General features: G+C 45.9%; 1 protein-coding gene and 1 long non-coding RNA gene across 5 annotated transcripts in view; one reads left to right on the top strand and one right to left on the bottom strand.

Moving 5' to 3' along the window:
* Window positions 1–4511, bottom strand: part of LOC134933032 (PDZ and LIM domain protein 7-like) — a 102483-nt gene extending 97972 nt beyond the window's left edge. Inside the window, exons 1-2 of one of the 4 annotated variants that reach the window (XM_063927973.1) lie at window positions 4422–4511; window positions 3804–3908 (exon numbers count right to left, since the gene is read on the bottom strand). In XM_063927973.1, coding sequence (XP_063784043.1) covers window positions 3804–3899 — 96 coding nt within the window. In that variant the 5' untranslated portion in view covers window positions 3900–3908; window positions 4422–4511. The other 3 variants (XM_063927970.1, XM_063927971.1, XM_063927972.1) reach the window with 3 other exon arrangements.
* LOC134933033 (uncharacterized) overlaps window positions 4432–26915 on the top strand; it is a 78318-nt gene continuing 55834 nt past the window's right edge. The window contains exon 1 of the long non-coding RNA XR_010179571.1: window positions 4432–4588. This is a non-coding gene — a long non-coding RNA (uncharacterized LOC134933033). The remainder of the gene's footprint in view (window positions 4589–26915) is intronic.

Raw genomic sequence — 26915 nt, 5'->3', positions numbered from 1 at the left:
GAGAATCACCCATCAGCAAGTATTTGTCAGTCACTACATACAGAGCATTCCTGTGACTGCCAGGTGTGTGATACCTTATTCTGCACAAGGCTGCTAACACAGAGCTATAGTGCTGTATTATAGATTAGAGGTGCACAACCTGTGTGCTGGGGAATAAAGTGCATTTCAAGTGCCTGTTTTGGGGTATCCAGGAATGGCAAATATGCAGTACATTAGGGATGGATTCAATAAGATATCCCAGTTGTCGGGATCCCAGCGGTCAAGGGACCGACGCAGGGATCCAGACAGTCATAATACCGGAGGCGAGCCAGCATGTCCCCTTGCGGGCCTAGTGGCGACCTTCGAGCACCACACTAATTTATTACCCCTCGTGTGGTGGCGTGGACCACCACCCAAGTGGGGAATGTGGCCGGCGAACAGGAGTCTGACCGCCGGTATTGTACCGGGTGCCGGGATTACGGCATCCTGACCGCTGGGATCCTGACAGCAGACAAACTGATTGCCTCCCATTAGGGACAGCCTGTTATGGGTCCATAGAACAATGGTGCACTAACACTTGGGGTCCTGGGCCAATAGCACTCTGACACTTAGGGGCATATTTACTAAAGTGCAGGTTTTTATAAGTGGAGATGTTGCCCAGATCAACCAATCACATCATAGCTATTATCTTCCAGAAGGTGGCAGATACATTATAAGTAGAATCTGATTGGTTGCCATGAGCAACATCTCCACTACTAAAAACAAACTTTTTAGTAAAGTCCTAGGGTCCCAGTTTATGAACAATTTTATAGATTCTCTTAATCCTAAGTAACAATACATAGCTCAGCCAAGGTGGAAACCTGCTGCAATTCACCATCATGGGAAACTATTTCCATGGAAACTTATGTTGGGGAAAAAAAAACAACCAAGGTACTGAAAACTTCCTGTTTTGAAACACAATCTATTTGTTACAGAAAAGAAAATGCTTCTTAGGAAATGTCCTAGATATTACGGGAGGAATTAAATTATGGGTGAAGGGGGTGAATTGCCACTGCTGTGGTGTTTAAATGCTGCAAACGGCAGTGCGAATCGCCCCCTTAGCAAGCCAGTCGAATGCTGGATTCGCTTAAAAGTGCTATATATTCTATGGGGTAGCACGCACTTTTGAGTGAGATCCCCACCGCAATAAAGTGTGGCAGTGTTGGGGCACTAATTGAATTCCCCCCTTAATATAAATGATGAATCAGGATAGTGGTTGTTTACTGAATGCCTTGGTTCTAGACTGCACATGTGGTAGCCCTTATCGTGTAAAACACAGTGGCCCATTGGGGGATTCCATCTTGTATTTGTATGAATTAGTGGGATATGTATCAAGCAATGTAAAGACTGGAGAAGGGTACAAGTGGAGAAATTGCCTATGGCAACCAATCATCCTCTACCTGCTAATTTAAAGTATGTACTTGATACATGCTAGAGATATTCTGATTGGTCGCTATGGGTGACTAGTCCACTCTTTACATAACTTGATACAGTACATTACCCCCTTAGACCTTTACATCCTACACCATGAGGCATTTCTGTGGCATATTTAGTTTTGGGATTTGACTCCAGAGAAATGTCCCAGCCTAGGTTTCCTGCAGGAATAGTAGAATATCGCTTACATGTAGATTTAGGGCCTTATTCAGAGCTGATCGATATCACTACGATCGCTCTGGAGGTTGTGCTTTTGCCGTCAGAACACACGTAGCGGTCGCAGTGCACGGGCTAGCATGATGCAATTGCATCATGACTGACAGTCGACAAAGTGTCCGGGAGCGATGATGCAGCGTTCGGGGGGTAGGGGGGGAGCAAGAGACGCAGGTGTATCATGGATGTTTTGGGGGCATCCCAATGACATCGCCTGCTTTTCCTGCGATGCACCGGAACGCCTGCATACGTAGCCATGCTGCGCAGGTAGGGGTCTACCTCTAGGTGATGCCATTGCAACTCAATTGCGATCGCATTGCGGGGCAGCGTCACACATGCTAGGCGGCCTTGTCCTGTGCTGGGCAGCCCCCCGGATGTGAGTAGTATATCCGCAGTTTTTACTAATTTAGCAAAAACTGCGATCAACTTTGAATAACCCACTTAGAGGAGATTTGGTAAAGACAAAAGAATATGTACAAATGTATGCATAGTATTATTGGATTAATTCCCAGTGTCCATTAACATACTACACTGTCAGCACTTTCTCATGTTACAGATATATCACTGCTGTGATACCTTAATTCCTGACTGTAACCACAACTCCATAGGTTTCTATGGGGGATGCGATATTGCTAGATTTACCAAACTCTGGAATGCATATCTGAAGATGGCGTTAGCCCGTTGTAGCCTATGAGCTACAGATCGCAAACCCTCCGGAAACCCTCCCTGGCAATGTTTGGTCAGCAGACCGCGCCAGAGTCCTGGCACTGAAGAGAGCACATTGCAGGGACATGTGTGTCGCTTCATACATCTGCTCGGTGTAATCGCATGCTGCAATGCGATCTTGGGCCCCCTAGATGAGTGAGACCAATCATTTTATCGGGCCCATCTAGAAAGCCAGGTCCAATGTGGAGTAGACTGTATTTGTATTCATTTTGTTACTGTTCTGACAGGCAAGACTGGACAAACAGCTTGCGACTTGTGCTCTCTCTCTCACTTTTGCCATAGGCGGTGGCATGATTACATGCCTTTAGAAAACCATGTCTAACTTCAGATAAAACAGTAACTTCTAATTTCCTGTAATTGGTAAATGACAAGTGCCGCTTTCTGAACATAAATATTTCTGAGGCTGTTGATATAATAAGACATCAGTAGCAGGCCTTATAAGGCTACACCTCCAAACAGCTCCAGACATTTGGGTACAATAATGTAACACTGGCATTAGCGCTCTTTCTGCCAGGGCAGAAAACAAGATGGAATCAAATTCCAAACAGACTTTAATAAGTTTCTGCCATCATTTTTGTCATGCCTACCCCTAAAAACAACACCAAGCAGTTGTCTTGTCTGGACAGGACCTCCCCCGAAACAAACATTAGGGCAGAACAATATTCTTAGCGTGAAGGGAAAGGATTGTCTGAATGTGGCACAGAAGCAAAATCAACACGGTTAGGAACAAAAGCCGCCCCACCCAGGGAGGAGGGTGTGAAACAAATGTCAGACACTCAAATTCTCATCAGGTTTTCAACACTTATATACAAACCTGAAGTCACCAGTGTGCATAACATTAGCTCTCCGCCCATCTTCCTAGAGTTATCACAGACTACCACCCACCTGCCTAGGGGCACATAGTGGCCTGCATGTCAGTCACTAATCTAAATGCAATTAACCTATTAAATACAAAGAGCCAAGCAGCGCCCAAGAACTTGGAAGTGACCGGTGATGTCACAGGTTGGAGAACTTTGAAGTTTCTTGTACAGACTCCACTGAGTTATAAACAACAACAAAAAAGACATCAACAGTTATCACTCAGGATTCAGGAACCATCATATATTAAAATAAGAATGGTATTTACAGGGTTTTTTTATGTACAAAGTACAAATCTTCCACTGGGTCAGGGAAATAGAAACCTCTACTTCAAGGAATTCCTGTCTTGAAACAGGATACACACAGACTATGTTGCCACACTGCTATTAGTGACACTTTTACAACTTTTAACCCTGTGCGTTCCAGAATGATGATGGATGTAGAGCAATGCCATGCCAGAGGCCATGTCTCTGCTGCTGACAGGAGAGCTCTGACATATCAAGGTCACACAGACAGAGATGTAATGCATGGAGCAAGGGCCGCCGGTCACTCACCCGGGAGATGGAGAGGGGCATGTTAAAGTCCTTGCCCCCCTGCAGGCGGAAGCCCCATGGGGCCGGTCCATCCAAAGTCACTTTGTAATCCTCCATGTCACGAATCTACAGGGTAAGAAATACATATGGTAATGTGTAAGTAGAGGAATCCCCGGCATTCCAGCAAAGCGCAGCTTCCCCCTGGTTACCACCCCTCAGGTATGTGCTGTACTACAGGGTTACATAGCTGTGATGTACAGCATCTACTCTCACACTCCCATCACATGCAGAAACTGCTAAGGCTATAGCCAGATTACAGTCTATTCATCTACAGTAATAAGGGATCAGCCCCTTCCTACAGAGCAGCGGCGGCGAGGAGGGCAGAGGGTCACCCACTAGCAGCCGCTGCACCTATGGACGCTCCATGCACCGAGCCTGCTGCGTCTCCCCCACAGTCTCACCCAAGGCGGCGGCGGCGGCGGCAGCAGCAGCGGGCGGAAGGAGGACAGGCTGCAGTCCTGCTGCCAGCAGTCCCCGGCTCCCAGGCTATATAAGGAGTGTAAGATGACACCCGGGCCGGGGGATACAGGGAAATGAATCATGGTTTGGTTTGGGAGGGACCAGGACTGCTGCACTTACATTCCCAGCTCCCAACCAGGGGGAGCAGCAGCAGCGCTCAGCGCCCGGCACATTCCTCAGACGGACATACGATGGCTCAGCCACAGGAACCAATGGGAGCAGCCTGGAGCGTACAGCGGCAGCCGTGGGACTAGCGGGAATTACAGGCACATGATTCTGTGGGACTAGTGGGTATTACTGCCACATACAGCATCTTTGGGGTGCTAGTGGGTATTACTGGCACATACAGCATCTGTGGGACTAGTGGGTATTACTGGCACATACAGCATCTGTGGGACTAGTGGGTATTACTGGCACATACAGCATCTGTGGGGTGCTAGTGGGTATTACTGGCACATACAGCATCTGTGGGGTGCTAGTGGGTATTACTGGCACATACAGCATCTGTGGGACTAGTGGGTATTACTGGCACATACAGCATCTGTGGGGCTAGTAGGTATTACTGGCACATACAGCATCTGTGGGACTAGTGGGTATTACTGGCACATACAGCATCTGTGGGGCTAGTGGGTATTACTGGCACATACAGCATCTGTGGGACTAGTGGGTATTACTGGTACATACAGCATCTGTGGGACTAGTAGATATTACTGGCACATACAGCATCTGTGGGGCTAGTGGGTATTACTGGCACATACAGCATCTGTGGGGCTAGTAGGTATTACTGGCCCATACAGCATCTGTGGGACTAGTGGGTATTACTGGCACATACAGCATCTGTGGGACTAGTGGGTATTACTGGCACATACAGCATCTGTGGGACTAGTGGGTATTACTGGCACATACAGCATCTGTGGGGCTAGTAGATATTACTGGCACATACAAGTGAAACTCAGGAAATTAGACTATTGTGCAAAAGTTCATTTATTTCAGTAATTCAACTTAAAAGGTGAAACTAATATATTATATAGACTCTGCATGCAAAGTGAGATATTTCAAGCCTTTATTTGTTATAATTTTGATGATTGTGGTTTACAGTTTATGATAACCCCAAATCCCAAATCTCAGAAAATTAGAATATTACATAAAATCAATAAAAAAAGGATTTTAAATACAGAAATGTCGGCCCTCTGAAAAGTATAATCATGCATATGTACTCAGTACTTGGTTTGGGCCCCTTTTGCATGAATTACTGCCTCAAATGCTGGGTGGCATGGATTCTATCAGCCTGTGGCACTGCTGAGGTGTTATGGAAGACCAGGATGCTTCAATAGCTGCCTTCAGCTCTTCTGCATTGTTCGGTCTCATGTCTCTCATCTTTCTCTTGGCAATGCCCCATAGATTCTCTATAGGGTTTAGGTCAGGGGAGTTTGCTGGCCAATCCAGCACAGTAATCCCACGATCATTGAGCCAGGTTTTGGTACTTTTGGCAGTGTGGGCAGGTGCCAAGTCCTGCTGGAAAATGAAGTCAGCATCTCCATCTCTTGTCAAGTCGCTCCTGAACAACAAACATCAGACGCGTCTTACCTGGGCTATAGAAAAAAAGAACTGGTCTGCTGCTCAGTGGTCCAAAGTCCTCTTTTCTGATCAGCGCAAATTTTGCATTTAATTTGGAAACCAAGTTCCCAAGGTATCCGGACTCCAGATCGACAGCAAAAAGGTCGACAAACCTTAGGTTGACGCCAATTGGTCGACAAACCTTAGGTCGACGTGGACAAAAGGTCGACGTGGACAAAAGGTCGACAGAAACAAGGTCGACATTAGTTTTTCACGATTTTTTTCTTTTTTGGAACCTTTTCATACTTAACGATCCACGTGGACTACGATTGGAACGATAATCTGTGCCAAGCGGTAGCGGAGCGAAGGCACCATGCTCGAAGCATGGCGAGCGAAGCGAGCCATGCGAGGGGACGCGGTTTACTAATTGGGGTTCCCGGTCACTCTACGAAGAAAACGACAAAAAAAACCCTCATGTCGACCTTTTTCCATGTCGACCTTGTCCATATCGACCTTTTGTCCATGTCGACCTAAGGTGTGTCGACCAATTGGCGTCGACCTAATGTTTGTCGACCTTTTTGCTGTCGATCCTGAGTCTCAGACCCGTTCCCAGAGTATGGAGGAAGAATGGAGAGGACCACAATCCAAGATGCTTGAAGTCCAGTGTGAAGTGTCCACAGCCTGTGTTGATTTGGGGAGCCATGTCATCTGCTGGTGTTGGTCCACTGTGTTTTATTAAGTCCAGAGTCATCGCAGCCGTCTACCAGGACATTTTTAGAGCTCTTCATGCTTCCTTCAGCAGACAAGCTTTATGGAGATGCTGACTTAATTTTCCAGCAGGACTTGACACCTGCCCACACTGCCAAAAGTACCAAAACCTGGTTCAATGATCGTTGGATTAATGTGCTGGATTGGCCAGCAAACTCCCCTGACCTAAACCCTATAGAGAAGCTATGGGGCATTGCCAAGAGAAAGATGAGAGACATGAGACCGAACAATGCAGAAGAGCTGAAGGCCGCTATTGAAGCATCCTGGTCTTCCATAACACCTCAGCAGTGCCACAGGCTGATAGAATCCGGCCACCCAACATTTGAAGCAGTAATTCATGCAAAAGGGGCCCAAACCAAATACTGAGTACATATGCATGATTATACTTTTCAGAGGGCCAACATTTCTGTATTTAAAATTCTTTTTTATTGATTTTATGTAATATTCTAATTTTCTGAGATTTTGGATTTGGGGTTTTCTTAAGCTGTAAGCCTCAATCATCAAAAATATAACAAATAAAGGCTTGAAATTTCTCACTTTGCATGTAATGAGTTTCTATAATATTTTAGTTTCACCTTTTAAGTTGAATTACTGAAATAAATGAACTTTTGCACGATAGTCTAATTTTCTGAGTTTCACAGCATCTGTGGGGCTAGTGGTTATTTCAGGCACATACAGCATCTGTGGGGCTAGTGGGTATTTCAGGCACATACAGCATCTGTGGAACTAGCGGGTATTATAGGCACATACAGCGTCTGGGACTAGCGGGTATTACAGGCACATACAGCGTCTGTGGGACTAGCGGGTATTACATGCAAATACAGCGTCTGTGGGACTAGCGGATATTATAGGCACATACAGCATCTGTGGGACTAGCGGGTATTACAAGCACATACAGCATCTGTGGGGCTAGCGGGTATTACAAGCACATACAGCATCTGTGGGGCTAGCGGGTATTACAAGCACATACAGCACCTGTGGGACTAGCGGGTATTACAGGCACATACAGCGTCTGTGGGACTAGCGGGTATTACATGCAAATACAGCGTCTGTGGGACTAGCGGGTATTACATGCAAATACAGCGTCTGTGGGACTAGCGGGTATTACATGCAAATACAGCGTCTGTGGGACTAGCGGGTATTACATGCAAATACAGCGTCTGTGGGACTAGCGGGTATTACAAGCACATACAGCGTCTGGGACTAGCGGGTATTACAAGCACATACAGCATCTGTGGGGCTAGTGGGTATTACAGGCACATACAGCATCTGTGGGACTAGCGGGTATTACAAGCACATACAGCATCTGTGGGACTAGCGGGTATTACAAGCACATACAGCATCTGTGGGACTAGCGGTTATTACAAGCACATACAGCATCTGTGGGACTAGCGGGTATTACAAGCACATACAGCATCTGTGGGGCTAGCGGGTATTACAAGCACATACAGCATCTGTGGGACTAGCGGGTATTACAAGCACATACAGCATCTGTGGGACTAGCGGTTATTACAGGCACATACAGCATCTGTGGGACTAGCGGGTATTACTGGCACATACAGCATCTGTGGGACTAGCGGTTATTACAGGCACATACAGCATCTGTGGGACTAGCGGGTATTACAAGCACATACAGCATCTGTGGGACTAGCGGGTATTACAGGCACATACAGCGCCTGTGGGACTAGCGGGTATTACAGGAACATACAGCGTCTGTGGGGCTAGCGGGTATTACAAGCACATACAGCATCTGTGGGACTAGCGGGTATTACATGCAAATACAGCGTCTGTGGGACTAGCGGGTATTACAGGCACATACAGCGTCTGTGGGACTAGTGGGTATTACAGGCACATACAGCATCTGTGGGACTAGCGGGTATTACAAGCACATACAGCATCTGTGGGGCTAGTGGGTATTACAGGCACATACAGCATCTGTGGGACTAGCGGGTATTACAAGCACATACAGCATCTGTGGGACTAGCGGGTATTACAGGAACATACAGCATCTGTGGGACTAGCGGTTATTACAGGCACATACAGCGTCTGTGGGGCTAGCGGGTATTACAGGAACATACAGCATCTGTGGGACTAGCGGTTATTACAGGCACATACAGCGCCTGTGGGACTAGCAGATATTACAGGCACATACAGCATCTGTGGGTCTAGCGGGTGTTACAGGCACATACAGCATCTGGGGGGCTAACGGGTATTTCTGGCACATACAGCGTCTGTGGGACTAGCGGGTAATAAAGGCACATACAGCGTCTGTGGGACTAGCGGGTATTACTGGCACATACAGCGTCTGTGGGACTATCGGGTAATACTGGCACATACAGCATCTGTGGGACTAGTGGGCACTACTGGCAGCAGATGGGCACTGCCACTCTGGAGCATCTCTGGCTGTGGAAATAACCAGAATCTGTCAGACAGTAGTAATGTGTCACATAATGAAAGGTAGTTGCCTTTACAAAAGGTAGACATTATGGCAAGCACAACATACAACTTATATTCACAACTTAATTTATGTTGTTTGTATAAGCGCACATGGTGAGTATTGTCCAAAAGAAAGTGGCACAAAAAAAGAAAGCTGGGCCAAATGGTTTCCGATGGCATTTTATTTTCAATATCCGCTCTTAATGATTGTCAGTTTTTATAACTAGTCAACATGAGATGATGAAAATTGCTATAATTAAATACTGTATATAAAATCTATTCAGTGGTGAGCAACTACTAGTGACCACTGCATTTGGTATCAAACGCTTAACTACCATAGTAGTCAGGGCCGTAGCTTCTATGGGGCCTACTCCTGACATGGGCAGCAGGGACTGGCTGTAATTCTGAAAAGCAGCCCCTGTGCCCAATAGCAGTAAAGGTGCACCGCCTCCCCCAGCAGCACCTGCTTCCTTGTACCCGAGACATACATCCGGCGCCTCAGTCTCAGCAGCTTCCCATAAGTCCACCACACCACCACTATGGCAAGTATGGCCGCCACAAAGCTGCACTGCACCGCCCGCTCTCAGCAACTGTATGGTTCTTGTGTCACCTTCTTAGGCTCCAACCACTGCCTCAATGTTGTGGGCGGCAGCCTAGGAGTAAACTCTGATGAGGGGAGCAGCGGACTGGCGCGGCTGGCTCCGTGAGCCCTATTTATACTCCTCCAATGCTGGCTCGCACTCCTCTCCTTCTGCCATTAATGCAGGTGTGTGGGTCCCTTATTACTGACTAAAGCAGCTCAAAGCCACTGTCTTAAGGGATTTCATAGTGGTTGGTGGAGCGACGGAGTCAAGAGCAGAAGTAAGGTATGCATTGTATAGGGATGTGGCTTGTTCAGGTCATGAGAGAGAGGGAATAGGAGAGAGAAGGGAGTCGAAGAGGGAGGATAGGGATGAGGTATCAATAGTCTCAATGTTACGCTTAATGATGGTAGCCTTTGGAGGGAGAGATGGGAAAGCAGAAAGAGATAAGTTAAAAGAGAGCAGGTGGTGGTCAGAGAGGGGAAATGGGGAGTTGGAGAAATCAGGAATATCACAACAGTGAGAGAAAAACCAGATCCAGTGAGCTCCCATTCACATGGGAGGGTGAGGAGGTCCACTGGTAGAGACCAAGTGAGGAGGTGAGGTTAAGGAGTTTAGAGGCAGGGGATTTTGTGGGGTTATTGATAGGAATGTTGAAATCACATTGGATAATGGAGGGAATGTCAGAGGAGAGGAAGCGAGGAAGCAAAGTTGTCGAGGAATTTGGAGGGAATGCCAGTGGGGTGGTAAATGACAGCAACTCGAAGATTGGGTTGGTAGAGGCATATAGCATGGACCTCAAATGTAGAGAATGGAAGGGACGGTTCTGGAGGTATAAGTTGGTATGTGTAGCAAGAGGGTAAGAGGACTCCAACATCACCACCATGGCAACCCCCGGGTCGAGGGGTGGGGCGTGAGAATGTGAGGCCCGCAGCAGAAAGGGCAGCAGGAGAAGTGGTGTCAGAGGGGGTAATCCAGGTTTCAGTAATAGCTAGGAGGTGCAGAGAGTTGGAATTGAACAGGTCATGAGTTGGGGCCAGTTTGTTACAAACAGATCTGGCATTCCAGAGGGCACAGGATAGGGGGTAGGAGTTTGTGGGAGAGATGTGAATGATATTATCAGGGTTGCTGTAGCGATGAGGTGAGATGAATTTGTAAGGAAGGGATTTAGAGGGCGTGGTGATGGTGCTGGGCTGAAAGGGAGACTGCGGGAGTGGAGCATGTAGGGAGTGCAGTATGATAATGGTGGAGCAGAGGCAGAGCCGGCCCTAACCAATATGATGCCCTAGGCAAAATTTTGGCTGGTGCCCCCTAGCACCACCGCTGGTTCCGCCTCTGAGCTTGCACCTCTTTTCCAGCACCATCACCCCTCACCCATAGCAGTACTTATTTTGGTGTATGTACCCCCCTATATTTTAAATAAGAACAGTTCGCACATTTGGCGCACAGCCCCAAAAAGGTGTGTGTTTTTGCTGGCAAGGGGCATGGCCACACAATAGTAACCCCAATTACGCCACACAGTACTGCAACTTTATTCACATTTGATCATGCAATTGCGTCCATAATTAATTTTACATCCCACAGTAGTATCACTTTGCCTTATAAACGTTACTCCTCACAGTAGAGCCCCTTATTCACATTACATCACACTGAATTGCTCCTTATTCACATTACACCACGCCGTACTGGTCTTTATTCAAATTAGACGACACAGTAGTGACCTTTTTATACGCAACGCCACATAGTAGAGCACCTTATACACATAATGCCACACAGTAATACCCCTTACACATATGAGACACATTATTAATGGCCTTATAAACATAATGCACCTTACACATTATGACAACCTTTATTAATGCCCTTTTACACATAATGTCCCTTACACATATGCCGCACATTATTAATGCTCTTATACACATAATGACACACATAGTGCCCCTTGCACATTATTAATGCATTTTTACATGACAAACATAAAGCTCCTTACACATATTCTGAACACTACTGCACAACCAATCTACTCACATGGACACAGCACTCACACTGCCATTAACACTGTGAACTCTGCTTGGCTACAGATGTGTCCTCATAAATCTTGCCTCAATGCTAACGTCGGGCACCTTTTTTTCTGAAAATGCATCTTATTTGCATTGCTATGTGGCTAGGATGCACAAACAGCTTCTGCTGATTAAAATGATATGCAGCATGCCTATATACCATGTGAGACTGTGGCTGTATCTGCATATGAAATGCTACACACAGAATATAGGCATGCCACATATCATTTTAATCGGCAGAAGCTGCTGATGGCCCTAGGCATATCAAATGCCCTAGGCAATTGTCTAGTTTGCCTATGCCTATGGCCGGCTCTGAGCAGAGGTAAGGTGACAGGGAGAGGAGGGAGAGAGCAGGGCTGAGTGGTGGGGTAGAGTGCCTGCGACCGAGCAGAGGAGGGGAAGTGAAGCAGGGGGAAAGGATGGGAGACAGAGGAGAGGTGGGAGAGAAGGTGGTAGCAAGGGGCAACATAGAGGATTAGGAAGACAAGGAGTGTTGGGGACTTTTGTCGGCTTGGGCATAGTGTGGCTGGGGTAAGTAGTGGTAGTCACACTTGGATCTACCGGCGAGAGCTCCTCGATCTACCGGTAGATCGCGATCAACGTTTTGTCCGCCTCTGGTGTAGGGTAATTAATTCGGAAATGGAGTCTCTACAGAATGACTTATCTAAGCTTGAAATCTGGGCGTCTAAATGGAGAATGAGGTTCAATATAGAAAAATACAAAACAAACTTGCATCCTACACATTAAATGGGGAAAATCTAGGGGTAACAGTATTGGACAAAGATTTGGGGGTACTCATTGATAATAAGCTTAATAACCGTATACAATGTCAAAGTGCAGCAAAGAAGGCAAGTAAAGTGCTAGCATGCATAAAATGGGCAATTGAGACAAGGGATGAGAGAGTAATCCTGCCGCTGTACAAATCATTGGTACGTCCGCACCAGGAATATTGTGTTCAATTTTGGGCACCACATTATAAAAAAAGATAACTGTGAACTCGAAAGGGTTCAAAAGCGAGTTACTAAATTGATTAAATGGCTAGAGGGACTGGATTATGAAGAAAGGCTTACTAGGTTGAATATGTATACACTGGAAAAGAGGCGTCTAAGAGGAGACATCATTAATATCTTCAAATATGTAAAGGGACATTACAAAGAGGAATTGTTTATCAAAAGAACTCTGTATAGGACATGAGGGCACTCGTTGAGGCTAGAGGAGAGAAAATTCCATACGCAACGTAGGAAAGGGTTCTTCACTGTCAGGGCAATAAGAATTTGGAATTCCCTGCCAGAGAAGGTGGTAATGGCGGACTCTGTAAATGCGTTTAAAAACGGATTGGTTACATTTCTGACTGAAAAAGATATCCAAGGTTATAGCATTTAAAATATTGACATTGATAATCTGGGAAGAACATGATTTATAGTTGTTAACTAGACATAAAATATTACTTCAGCAGGAACGTTATAATGAACTCAGCTAATACAGAATACAGGTTGAACCCGATGGGCATTTTACCTCTTTTCAACCTATGTTACTATGTAACTATGTTACTAAATCAATGGAGCTTTCAGGAAATGGCTTCCCCACTTGTTTCCTCTCCACTGGGATGTTTGGTGAATTGCTATCACACTGGGCTGGCGGTGGCATCACATCATGGCCCTGCCCTTTTCAGGCTGTCCGTGGCTCCACCCTCTTTTGTGCATCAACTGTGGCTCCATCCATTTTGCGGATCACATGTGATTCCTCCTTCCTGCCTGGCGTCATGCCCACAAGGCAGTGTGGAAGATGTAGTTTTATCTACAGTGGCACAACTCCTGGACACCACTGGTTGTAAGAGTGATGCCTCATAACTGCAGGGTATCACATTTACCATGCATTGGAGAAAAACTTTTCTTTTTTTTTTGTTCACCTGCATTGAGAACTAGTGCTATTGCCTTCATCCCTTTACTCTTTGGATCCCTGCCAAAATTGTACCTAACATTTCCATACCTCACGACATTTACACATGCTAACACGAACAAAACAGTCACTGCCCCAATCTGTCTGGAAACACCTTCTTTTATTTGAAACTTCAACCCCTTTCCTGGCCTACAAATCATGACTGTCCATGAAAGGCATGCACTGCACTATCCGGGGAATTCAAATGTTATCGCCCCCGATCTCCCGCCTAAAGTGACAGGAGATCGCAGTGAGCAATATACAATTGAGGTCCCCTATAGCGCTGATCACGCCCATTAGTGTCGCAAACTAAACAAAAGGCGTGATCAGGAAAAGTACCGTTTGGGCGCCCAAACGGATCACTTTTCACACATTTCAGCTCGCCACCCCCGGTGGGTGCGAGCTGAAATGAACTCCGCTCCATGTGTTTGTTTTACCAGGAATAACATTTTTATTTTTGACCTATACCCTGGAAAATGTTTTATTGTTTGTATTTCAGGACAGATAAGCTTGTGGTATGCTTTCAGTAAGTAAACATACATAAAATATCAAAACTAGAATGTTAAATATAATGATACAGACATGGTTTTAAATGTCGACATCTAATATATTGCCATCTGAAATATGTTGACATGGGCAAAAATAGAATTAGATATCAACACTGTGAACATGTCAACATTATCACAATGTCAACAAGTTGGAGGAGCCGGTCACGCTTAGGGAAGCTCCTGAAGAGTTTTCTACATTTATTTTTGGTTTGTTATTTTACAGGCATTGCTGGGTGGCACCAGCGTGCCTGCTTCATGGGACTTAGGGGGTAGAACGGCCCAACTTCCTAAAGAGTTAATGGTCCCATTTCTCCACTCAAAGGACACTGAGCTCCTGAGGGAGTCATTCGCAAGCCCCACCACAGCGAGCGTTCCCTCCCGCAGCACGCCGCCACCCCTAACAGAGCCGAAGATAGAAGAGTGGTGAGTACAGCGCCGGCGTCCCGATTAGCGGGTCGCCGGCGGAAATGGCGGCATGAGGGTTGGAGCACAGCGCTGACATGCAGGCTGCGCTCTGGGCGCTCAGGATGAAATACGGCTGCGTTTGTCCCGCTGTGAGGGGCGCGCCGAGCCACCAATGATACCCACACAGGCCATCCAGTTTAGAGAGGGTTTTAACCCTGGATTAAGCACTCTAAACCTCAGGCCAGTATAAAAAAAGACCGGGAAGCCGCACGCCATTACTGGGGCGGGGCTTCACTATGAGCTGATCCAGCAGCTCACCAGCACCATCTTCCCTCTGCAGCTCATACTGGCAGGCATCACAGGGACACGCAGCTCCTCCAAGAAGACTCCACGTCTCCTCAGCGGTACCAGCGGGTCATAGTGAGGGGGAAGAGGTTGTAGTATACTAAGTCCTCTGAAGGGATTTAGTGTGGCGACCCAGCTGTGTTTTTACTCAGCTACAGGGGCGCGGTGTGGATGGCTCCTATTTCTCTCTCTCCCTGCGGGCTCTGTGTAGGTTATACTGTGTTTCACCTTCTGTGTGTGGGTCCCTTCGCATTAACATGTCCAGGGACTGTGTGTCCTGCACAGCAGAGTGTCTGTCCTCCCTCAGGGACTCGCTACCGTGTACCCAGAACAGTACACATTCTCAGGCTAGTGGGTCAGAACCGCCATGGTTAGATTCCATAAAGGGGATGATATCTAATATTTCTACTAAATTAGCCCATACTGAAAAAGAGACGCAATATTTAAGACCTGATGAATAGAGATTCAGTTCCCATACCAACGTCTCAGACCCCTGCCGTTTGCCCACGAAAGCGTACTCTGGCCCAGCTCATGCAGGCTAATACAGATGACGATACATCAGACCCAGAGGAGGGTGAAGTGGATGCGAGGGAAGGGGGGGATGCTGTCCTGTCACCAGTGACGTGCGGTGGGGTGAGGCAGGTGAGGCAGAGCCTTTCCCGTCATACTAACATTTTTGTGCCAGAGTTTTTACTGTATAAAGTATATGAAAAATATAAAGAATATGTTTGAAATATCTTATTTGCATTATTCTGATCATTTTTATAGTGAAAACTGTGGAGTAAAAAGTCTACGGCCTCATCTGCTTATCTTTTCAGCACATCTCTAATCAAAACTCACAAAATTTTCAGGAGTTTATACTGCTGCACCTGTGTATAATGTCCCCAGGTACCCTTTGGCTCATATATTTAGTGTAAATCTTTTTCTGGTGCAAGCCAGTGCCTCCTGAGCAATTTAGCTCACCGCACATCCCTGCGGCTGTCGCAAGGAATACAGGCCCTGATAGAAGCTATCAGAAATGTCCTGCACATTCCTGACAAGGTGGCGGAGGTAGAGGAGAAATCTTATTTTAATGTAAAAAAAGAAATCCTCAGCTACTTTTCCTGCATCAAAGGAATTGAATGCCCTGTTTGAAGAAACTTGGGCTAATCCTGACAAAAAAAAAAAAAAAATCCCTAAAAGATTAATTACATCCTTTCCCTTTCCTCTGGAAGATAGAAAGAAATGGGAAAACCCGCCGATTGTGGAAGCATCGGTATCTAGGTTGTCACGTAAGATAGTCTTACCTGTCCCTGGGGCAGCATCCTTAAAGGACACGGCTAACCACAAAATTGAGACTACTCTCAAATCTTTATATACTGCTGCTGGTGTGGCCCAGAGACCCACTATTGCTTGTGCATGGATCACTAGGGCCATTGCTAAATGGTCAGGTAACCTAATTGATTTAATTAGATTCCTTGCCCAGGGGGGATATCATTTTACTCCTACAGCATATTCAGGACTCTGCTTATTTTATGGTGGAGGCCATAAAGGAAATTGGTTTGCTCAACGCACCTACCATGGCCATGGCAGTGTCAGCACGCAGGGGCTTGTGGCTACGCCAGTGGACTGCGGATGCGGATTCCAGGAAAGGCGTGGAAAGCCTACCATTCACAGGTGAGGCCCTTTTTGGAGATGTTTAAAGGAAGATGAAAAAGTGCTGGTAAATGGCTAACAAGTATTTAGCTTTTATTTTAAAATTTATAAACATAGATTATACATCAAGAGCTAAACATATATCGGCCGGCCGAAAACACAGAAAATTATGACTTAAAAAATACACATATTTAGCCTTTCCATTACTGGGATAAAAAAACAATAGAAAATATACAAATTTACAGTAGCAGTTATGATCCGTTTAACCTGTATAATGAATTTGTACACAGTTTCAAATTGGGAGCAACCAGCAGATAATGAATATACTTGGTGGAATATTTTTTGCCCACACAGAAAAAGTGGTAACTCTTCGATGGTGGTTATACAGTAAGTATTAGTTTTGTATCACCACAACACTCAGGAAAATGAGATTGATTATCACTGTGTAGAGAGAAAGTATCAGGCACGGAGCCGGCAGTTACACAGTGCAACAGCGTCCAGCACAAACGGGGAGCCAGCACATCTTCAGTGTCAGCGCTACACAGCGGTAGCGCCATTCCATTGCAACCAGCGGGAATTTGTGGCCAGGAAAGCGGCAGCACATAACAGAGAGGAGCGTTCTCATCAGCGGTTTGCATACAGCAGCCAGGAGTCACTTAGCACCTCTGGATATGGCCACTATCAACGGTTAAAAAGCACCAGTGGCCGGGAGGACAGCGGTAACAATTCATTCACTCATTAACTTTTCCTTCTGTATGCTGTCTCTTTATAATAAGGCTCTCAGCTCTACAATATTACTAATGGAATGACTCTCTCACTGCTAATGAAATAATTGCGGTCCAATGGACTTTCTCTCTACACGGTGATAATCAATCTCATTTTCCTGAGTGTTGTGGTGATACAAAACTAACACTTATAACCACCATCGAAGAGTTACCACTTTTTCTGTGTGGGCAAAAAATATTCCACCAAGTATATTCATTATCTGCTGGTTGCTCCCAACTTGAAACTGTGTACAAATTCGTTATACAGGTTAAACGGATCATAACTGCTACTGTAAATTTGTATATTTTCTATTTTTTTTTATCCCAGTAACGGGAAGGATAAATATGTGTATTTTTTAAGTCATAATTTTCTGTGTTTTCGGCCGGCCGATATATGTTTAGCTCTTGATATATAATCTATATGTTTATAAATTATAAAATAAAAGCTAAATACTTTTTAGCCATTTACCAGCGCTTTTTCATCTTTCTTTACATATTCTCTGTTGTATATGGGTTGAGTATACCCATGGAATAAGCTGCAGGTATCTGGCTGGTTAATAAACGCTGGGTCACATCGCTTTCTGTTTTTCCTTTTTGGAGATGAATTGGATACGCGGATTTCCAAGGCTACGACGGGTAAGTCTACATACCTTCCTTCCGCAGCGCCCCCAGCTAGGAAAACCTACTCTGCTCCAACTCTGCAGTCCTTTCAGACAGCGAAGTTTAAAGGCAAACCAAAAGGTTCTTCTACAGCCTTCGAAGGCAATAAAAGTAAATCCAAAAAAACAGCAGCTGAAGGTTCTCAGGAACAGACCTCCGGATCTGCTTCCTCAAAGCCTTCAGCATGACGGGGGACCACACTGCCTGGAAGACAGGGAGGTGGGAGCCCGGTTACATTATTTCAGTCACGTTTGGGCAATATCATGCCACGATCTCTGGGTCAAAGACCTTATCGCCCAGGGATACAGACTGGCGTTTCGGGAATTCCCACCTCACAGATTCTTCTAATCAGGTTTACCAGCTTCTCCAGAAGCAGGTATGACTTTGCAGACAGCAATTCAGAAACGGGTACAAACTCAGGTCATTGTCCCAGTTCCACTTCAACTACAAAACAAGGTTTATTACTCCAACCTGTTTGTGGTACTGAAACCAGACGGTTCGGTAAGGCCCATTTTAAACCTCAAGTCACTGAACCCATACTTAAGGGTGTTCAAGTTCAAGATGGAGTCTCTGAGAGCGGTGATCTCAGGTCTGGAGGAGGGGGAATTTCTGGTGTCTCTGGACATCAAGGATGCGTACCTTCACATTCCGATTTGGCCGCCTCATCAGGCTTATCTACGGATTGCACTGCAGGACTGTCACTACCAGTTCCAGGCCCTGCCATTTGGCCTCTCCACGGCACCGAGGGTGTTCACCAAGGTAATGGCAGAGATGATGTTTCTCCTCCGCAAGCAGGGAGTGAACATAATACCGTACCTGGACAACCTGCTGATAAAAGCACCATCCAGGGAGAGGTTGTTGGACAGCATTGCCCTCTCAACCCGAATACTCTAGGATCACGGGTGGATTTTGAACCTACCAAAATCCTACCTGGAACCAACACAGAGGCTTCCATTCCTGGGGATGATACTGGATACAGAGGTACAGAAGGTATTCCTTCCATTGGAAAAGGCATTGGTAATCCAGTCGATGGTGCAGGATGTTCTAAAACCAACCCGGATATCGGTGCATCTATGCATTCGCCTTCTGGGGAAGATGGTAGCCTCTAACGAGGCTCTGCAGTACGGAAGGTTTCATGCAAGGCCGTTCCAGCTGGATCTGTTGGACAAATGGTCCAGATCGCATCTTTACATGCACCAGAGGACACGTTTGTTACCAAAAACCAGGATTTCTTTTCTGTGATGGCTTCAGACTTCTCACCTGACCGAGAGTTGAAGGTTCGGGATTCAAAATTGGATTCTGCTTACCACAGACACAAGTCTCAGAGGTTGGGGAGCAGTCACCCAGGGGGAACAGTTCCAAGGAAAATGGTCAAGTCAGGAAACCATCCTTCCAATCAACGTTCTGGAGCTAAGGGCCAAATACAACGCCCTTCTACAGGCATCGCATCCTCTTCAAGATCACGCCATTCAAGTTCAGTCGGACAATGTGACGGCAGTAACGTACATAAACTGACAGAGCGGAACGAAGAGCAGAGCAGCAATGTCAGAGGTAACAAGGATTCTCCTCTGGGTAGAAAGACACGTGGTGGCGCTGTCGGCAATCTTCATTCCGGGAGTAGACAACTGGGAAGCGGACTTCCTCAGCAGTCACGACCTCCACCCAGGAGAGTGGGGACTTCACCGCAGGTGTTCGAGTCCTTGACACGTCGGTGGGGGACTACACAAATCAACATGATGGCCTCTCGTCTCAACAAGAAGCTCAAGCGGTATTGTTCCAGGTCGAGGGACCCACAAGCAGTGGTGGTGGACGCTCTGGTAACTTCATGGGTCTACCAGATGGTTTACATGTTTCCACCTCTTCCATTGATCCGAAGAATTCTCAAAAGAATAAAAAGGGAAAAAGTTGAAGCAATTCTCATTGCTCCGGACTGGCCAAGAAGGGCCTGGTACGCGGATCTACTGGAGATGCTCCTAGAGGAACCGTGACCTCTGCCTCTTCGCGAGGATCTTCTACAACAGGGGCCGTCGTCTATCAAGACTTAACACGGCTACGTTTGACGTGGTGGAGGTTGCACGTCAAATTCTTGCCTGGATGGGGATCCTGGACAGGGTTATTCCAACCCTGATCCAAGCCAGGAAAGGGGTAACGTCTAAACACTACCACCGTATTTTTAAAAAATACATCTCGTGGTGTGAAAACAGGAAATTTCCTACAGTGGAATTTCAACTGGGCCATTTCCTCCTTTTTCTGCAGTCAAGTGTGGAGGAGAGCCTATGTTTGGGCTCCTTGAAAGTCCAGATTTCAGCCATATCCATTTTCTTCCAGAAACAATTGGCTACCCTCCCTGAGGTTCAGATATTCTTGAAGGGTGTTCTGCACATCCAACCGTCCTTTGTGCCTCCCACGGCACCTTGGGATCTCAACGTTGCAGTTTCTACAATCGGAATGGTTTGAGCCTTTACAGGAGGTTAACGTAAAGTTTCTTACATGGAAGACCGTTACACTGTTGACCTTAGCTTCCGCAAGGCATGTGTCGGAACTATGGACGTTGTCTAACAAAAGCCCCTATTAGATTTTTCATGAAGATAGATCGGAACTCAGAACTCGTCAGCAATTTCTTCCTAAGGTGGTGTCTGCATTTCATATCAACCAACCTATTGTGGTTCCGGTGCTTATGGACACCTCTGCTACCTCAAAGTCCTTGGAAGTTGTGAGGGCTTTGAAGATCTATGTGAAACGGACAGCTCATCAGAGAAAATCTGACTCGCTGTTTGTTCTCTATGATCCCAAGAGAATTGGGTGTCCTGCTTCAAAGCAGTCTATTGCTCGATGGATCAGGTTTACAATCCAGCAGGCTTATTCATTGGCAGGATTGCCGTTTCCTAAGGTACAGACCCACTCTACTAGGTTGGTGGGTTCTTCCTGGGCGGCTGCCCGGGGTGTCTTGGCTTTACAGCTCTGCCGAGCAGCTACTTGGTCGGGTTTGAACACGTTTGCCAAGTTCTACAAGTTCGATACTTTGGCCTCTGAGGACCGTCAGTTTGGTCATTCCATTCTGCAGTAACCTCAGCAATCTCCCACCCGGTTTGGGAGCTTTGGTACATCCCCATGTTATTAATGTGGACCCCAGTATCCTCTAGGACAGGGGTTCTCAAACTCGGTCCTCAGGACCCCACACAGTGCATGTTTTGCAGGTAACCCAGCAAGTGCACAGGTGTATTAATTACTCACAGACACATTTTAAAAGGTCCACAGGTGTAGCTAATTATTTCACTTGTGATTCTGTGAGGAGACCTGCAAAACATGCACCGTGTGGGGTCCTGAGGACCGAGTTTGAGAACCTGTGCTCTAGGATGTAAGAGAAAATAGGATTTTAATTACCTACCGGTAAATCCTTTTCTCGTAGTCTGTAGAGGATACTGGGCGTCCGCCCAGTGCTTCGTGTTTCCTGCACTGTTACTTCGTTAAGTATTGTTGTTGGTTCAGCTGTTGCTGTTCCTGTTCAAGTTTGGTTAGCATGGCTTTCCTCTTGTTTGTGTGTGCTGGTTCGAATCTCACCACTGTTCTTGTATATCCTTTCACAGGATATGTCCATCTCCTCAGGCACAGTTTGGTAGGAGGGGCATAGAGGGAGGAGCCAGTGCACACTATTGATTTCTTAAAGTGCCCAAGGCTCCTAGTGGACCCATCTCTACCTCTTGGTATTAATGTGGACCCCAGTATCCTCTACGGACTACAAGAAAAGGATTTACCGGTAGGTAATTAAAATCCTATTTTAATGCCTGACATAACGTATGTATCCCAAGCCTTGGTATCATAGACACTTTACAAAGAAAATGATATGGGGGCATATGTAATAGGGTCCGAGTTTGTGGGAGGTGCGGGATGCCGGACAATCTCGGACGTTTTTATAAAGCGGCAGTCATTTACAAAACCATGCCTTGTAAATGATTGCCGCTTTAAAAAAAGTCCGAGATTGGCCGGCTTCCCGCACCTCCCACAAACTCGGACCCCATTACATTGCCCCTGTTGTTAAAAAAAAAAGAACTTTTTGTGATTCTTCATTATTCTAGTTGTGATCCTTATTTAATTCTGTTATTATTAATTTTCACAGAGATACCAAATAATTTTGTGGGTGGTTTGCACCATAATAAACTGTTTATTATTAATAATAAACAGAAGAGTGGGTGTTTTTGTTTCATGTATTTTTCTTTATTATTTATCTTCATTTTTTTCTGTTTTGAAAACTTTATTTTATTTACTTATGTATTTTTGGCATAGAATGTGCCCTTATTAAACACATAAAAATATAACTTGTGCCAAAGATAACCTGGGCCTTGCTAAACTTAATCTTCGCATTCATGTAGCAGAATTTACGGCCTGTCGTCAGTGACTGTCTATGTCTGTGTTCACCGGGACACTTGATTGCTATTTACGTGTAGGCAGAATGTATCTACGTGTAGGCAGAATGTATCCCCGTTTACTGATGTTAGAAGTTGCAGCTAACAACCATAGCATAGAGCACTAGTACCGCAGGAGCAGGTGCCAGTCAACATAGTGTGGCAGAGTTACTGATGTAGAATCACAGTGGTGGCAGTTAAATGGTTAATAAAGGACCATAGTACCGAAAATACAAGTCTATCAAGAACTAATAACTTTCATACTTAATTTGATAAAGTTCCCACATCAGTCAGACAGAAAATCAAAAATTGTGTTTTAACACCTTCCAACATTTGACATTTTTAGAATCAAAACACAGAGGGCGTGACCATGTCATATGGGGTGGCCAGACCCCTTATCAACATTTTTATTAGAAACCTTTTTTTTTTTTTTGCACCACATAGGGGGTCATTCCGAGTTGATCGCTCGCTAGCTAGTTTTAGCAGCCGTGCAAACGCTATGCCGCCGCCCACTGGGGAGTGTATTTTAGCTTAGCAGAAGTGTGAACGCATGTGCAGCCGAGCTCTGCAAAAACAGTTTGCGCAGTTTCTGAGTAGCTGGGAACCTACTCAGCGCTTGCGATCACTTCAGACTATTTGTGTCCGGATTTGACGTCATGCACCAGCCCAGCCACGCCTGCGTTTTTTCAAACACGCCTAGGTTTTTGCAAACACTCCCTGAAAACGGACAGTTGACACCCAGAAACGCCCCCTTCCTGTCAATCTTCTTGTGGCCGTCAGTGCGACTGAAAACTTCGCTAGAACCTGTGCAAAACAACAAATGCCTTTGTACCCGTACATTGCGCGCGCGCATTGCTGTGCATGTGCAGAAATGCCGATTTTTAGCCTGATCCATGCGCTGCAAACAACGGCAGCTAGCGATCAACTCGGAATGAGCCCCATAGTGAAGCCATTCATTGTGAATGGCACGGAAATACCTCCTAGGCCTCCAAAAACAGTAACTTATCTGTCAAAATTGGTCTGTTTGGGATTTATGTATTTACATTTACTATGCAGTAGGATGCAGTTTATTATTCTTATCGGTTGTTTTTTGTCTACTACATGGGACAGCTTACAGAAGCTCTGCTGTGTGTAGAAATCTATCTCCATTGTGATCTTAATTTCATATTCAATACCGTCCATTCTGATAAGCTCATGAATCATGTACATATATACTTGTGGATGTTATTAGTACAGGTTTTGAATAACCCATCTCACCACACGTCCCTGTCTTATAGTGTAGTTTTAGTGGATCTTTAACACATTCTGCTTTAGCAGTCAGATGCACTATAAATATCTAGCAGATCATTGGCTCTCAGGGAAGTTTCCATGCCCTGGTGGCCACACATGACATGTAAAGGCTTGCTGCACACAAAATAAGATATGACATGCATAGAGAAGCATGTTCATTTATAGGCCATGCCGGGGGACGTTACAGAACAACCATGTAATCTGGACATATACGAGTTACAGCACTGCAGTTAGTTAACAAGCATATAGCACGTTTACATTTTTTAATCAATGAATGGCTTATTCTCAGATATATTAGTTGGGATCCCAATTGAGGGCCTAATTCAGACCTGATCGCAGCAGCAAATTTGTTAGCAAATGGGCAAAACCATGGCCTTCATTCCGAGTTGTTCGCTCGCTAGCCGCTTTTCGCAGCAGTACACACGCTAAGCTGCCGCCCTCTGGGAGTGTATCTTAGCTTAGCAGAATTGCGAACGAAGTATTCGCAATATTGCAAAAAGATTTTTCTGTGCAGTTTCTGAGTAGCTCGAGACTTACTCTTCCAGTGCGATCAGTTCAGTGCTTGTCGTTCCAGGTTTGACGTCACAAACACACCCAGCGTTCGCCCAGACACTCCTACGTTTCTCCAGCCACTCCCGCGTTTTCCCAGAAACGGCAGCGTTTTTTCACACACTCCCATAAAACGGCCAGTTTCCGCCCAGAAACACCCACTTCCTGTCAATCACACTCCGATCACCAGAACGAAGAAAAAACCTTGTAATGCCGTGAGTAAAATACCAAACTTCTTAGCAAATTTACTTGGCGCAGTGCGAACATTGCGCATGCGCAATTAGCGGAAAATCGCTGCGATGCGAAGAAAATTACCGAGCGAACAACTCGGAATGAGGGCCCATGTGCACTGCAGGGGAGGCAGATATAACATGTGCAGAGAGAGTTAGATTTGGGTGTGGTGTATTCAAACTGAAATCTAAATTAGAGTGTAAAAATAAAGCAGTCAGTATTTACCCTGCACAGAAACAATATAACCCACCTAAATCTCACTCTCTCTGCACGTTATACCTGCCCCTCCCTACAGTGCATATGGGGGGTCATTCTGAATAGATCGCATGCTGCAACTTTTTGCGGCCCATGCAATCAACTAGACGCTGCCTATGGGGGAGTGTTTTTTTGCATAGCAAGGCTGCGATCGCAAGTTTTGTACTTAAAAAGACCAGGGTAAGAGTTACTTACCCTGTGCGATCAATCCAGCGTTGAAGGTCCCGGAATTGACGTCAGACATCCGCCCTCCAAACGCTTGCCTTCGCCACACCACTCCCAGAAAGCGGTCAGTTGACACCCTGGAACTCCTTCCTCCTGTCTATCTTCTTGCGGTCTCTGCTGCGACCGCTTTCTTCGCTAGCGGCGTCGCCATCGCCGGGCAACAACGCGTCTGCGCAATGCGCCTGCAGTGCATGCACAGTTCCGACCCGATCGCACGGCTGCGATGAAGCGCAGCGTGCGATCGGGTCGGAATGACCCCCATGGTTTTGCCCATTAGCTAACAAATGTGCTGCAGTGATCAGAGCTGAATTAGGTCCTGAGTTTGTATGGAAATGAGGACTACTGCCTACTAGTGATTACGGTCAATAAATCTTCATACCAAATAAAAGCATAATTGAGCTGATATGTGAATCTTTTGGACCTCCTGTCCTGCGGAATGATGCTGGAATAACTGTTGCTCCACGTCTTGGGAGGGACAGAGGATGATCTCCATAATGCTTCCAAATTCCAGGGATTTATGTAAGGATTAGCCGAAGGAGGAAAGGAGACAGAACAGTGTAATAAATACAGATAAAGCTAGTTTTTTGCTACTGCGTTTGTATCTATGTTACTAATATGTTGTGTGGTGCATGTGTCCTATGGTGTGTGTGCACGCATTTGGAGTTGCAATACAGACACATGGTATTAGAAATGACTGGGTACTGGCAGGTGGCAGTCAGCTGCACGCAAATGTGCCATCTTATGGGTGTATTAATGGAGTGATGTGGGCATATCGCTGAAGTGGATACGAACTCAGATGAATAACTTTACATTTGAGATCGTACTCTGACTGAGAATCTACGCATAGCATGTGGCTATGCAAATTTCCATGGTGCAACCAATAGTTGCGTCTATGACTCACCAAGCGGTATTTGGGAGTGAGCGTCTCAGCCCTTGCACATACAGACACGCGGATGTACATGTATACCAGGGAAGGGCTTGTAGCAGTGTTTGCATAAAGTCACAAAAGCAATGCCGGCAAAAGACATACACACGGATGCTGCAGTGTCCGACTCAGTATCAGTCCCAAAGTGCTCAGTATAGGATGAGTCTCCCATATAGCCAACATCAGCTTCACCATCTGCCTCATACATTCCCAGCACCAGGACCGTAACTAGGGGTGTACCAGGCACCGTCGCTACTTGTTGCTTGCAGGTTGCCTGGAACGGGACCCTGCAGCCACTAGCGCTACTGCATTGCTCTACTTACTGGGACTGTCTAGGGTTGCCACCTCATGCATCATCGATTCCTGGAGATCCCCCCCCTCCCAATCCTAATTCCCCCCCCCCCCCCCCGCAACACCAAGCAATGTTCATGTAAATAAATTGATGTACTACATATTTATAAAATATTTTACGTACAAACAATCTAAATGAAACAGTGTATGTATATACGGGTGTGGATCATCAAATCGACAGTTTCTAGGTCGACAATGTTTAGGTCGACCACTATAGGTCGACATGTATGGAAGGTCGACAGGGTTTCTAGGTCAACATGTGGTAGGTCGACAGGTCTAAAGGTCGACATGAGGTTTTGGGGGGGTTTTGGGTGTCGTTTTCTTCGTAAAGTGACCGGGAAACCCAATTAGTGCACCGTGTCCCCTCGCATGGTTCGCTTCGCTCGCTATGCTTCGGGCACAGATTACCTTTCCAATCATAGTCCACTTGGATCGTTAAGTATGAAAAAGTTTTTTTTTAAATGTGAAAAACGCATATTGACCTTTTGACCTGTCGACCTAGCACATGTCGACCTAGAAACCCTGTCGACCTTCCATCCATGTCGACCTAGTGACTGCCGACCTATAGTGGTCGACCTAAACATTGTCGACCTTCAGACCGGATCCCGTATATACATAGGAATATAATAGTCACCACTTGGATAAATTACAGGCATTTGGTGCCTTAAAACTAGATTGTGTGAAAGAG

Source organism: Pseudophryne corroboree, chromosome 6 (genome assembly GCF_028390025.1).
Source record: "Pseudophryne corroboree isolate aPseCor3 chromosome 6, aPseCor3.hap2, whole genome shotgun sequence".
Lineage (NCBI taxonomy): Eukaryota > Metazoa > Chordata > Amphibia > Anura > Myobatrachidae > Pseudophryne > Pseudophryne corroboree.
The sequence above is the reverse complement of the archived record's forward strand: the minus strand, read 5'-3'. Positions and strand labels throughout refer to the sequence as shown.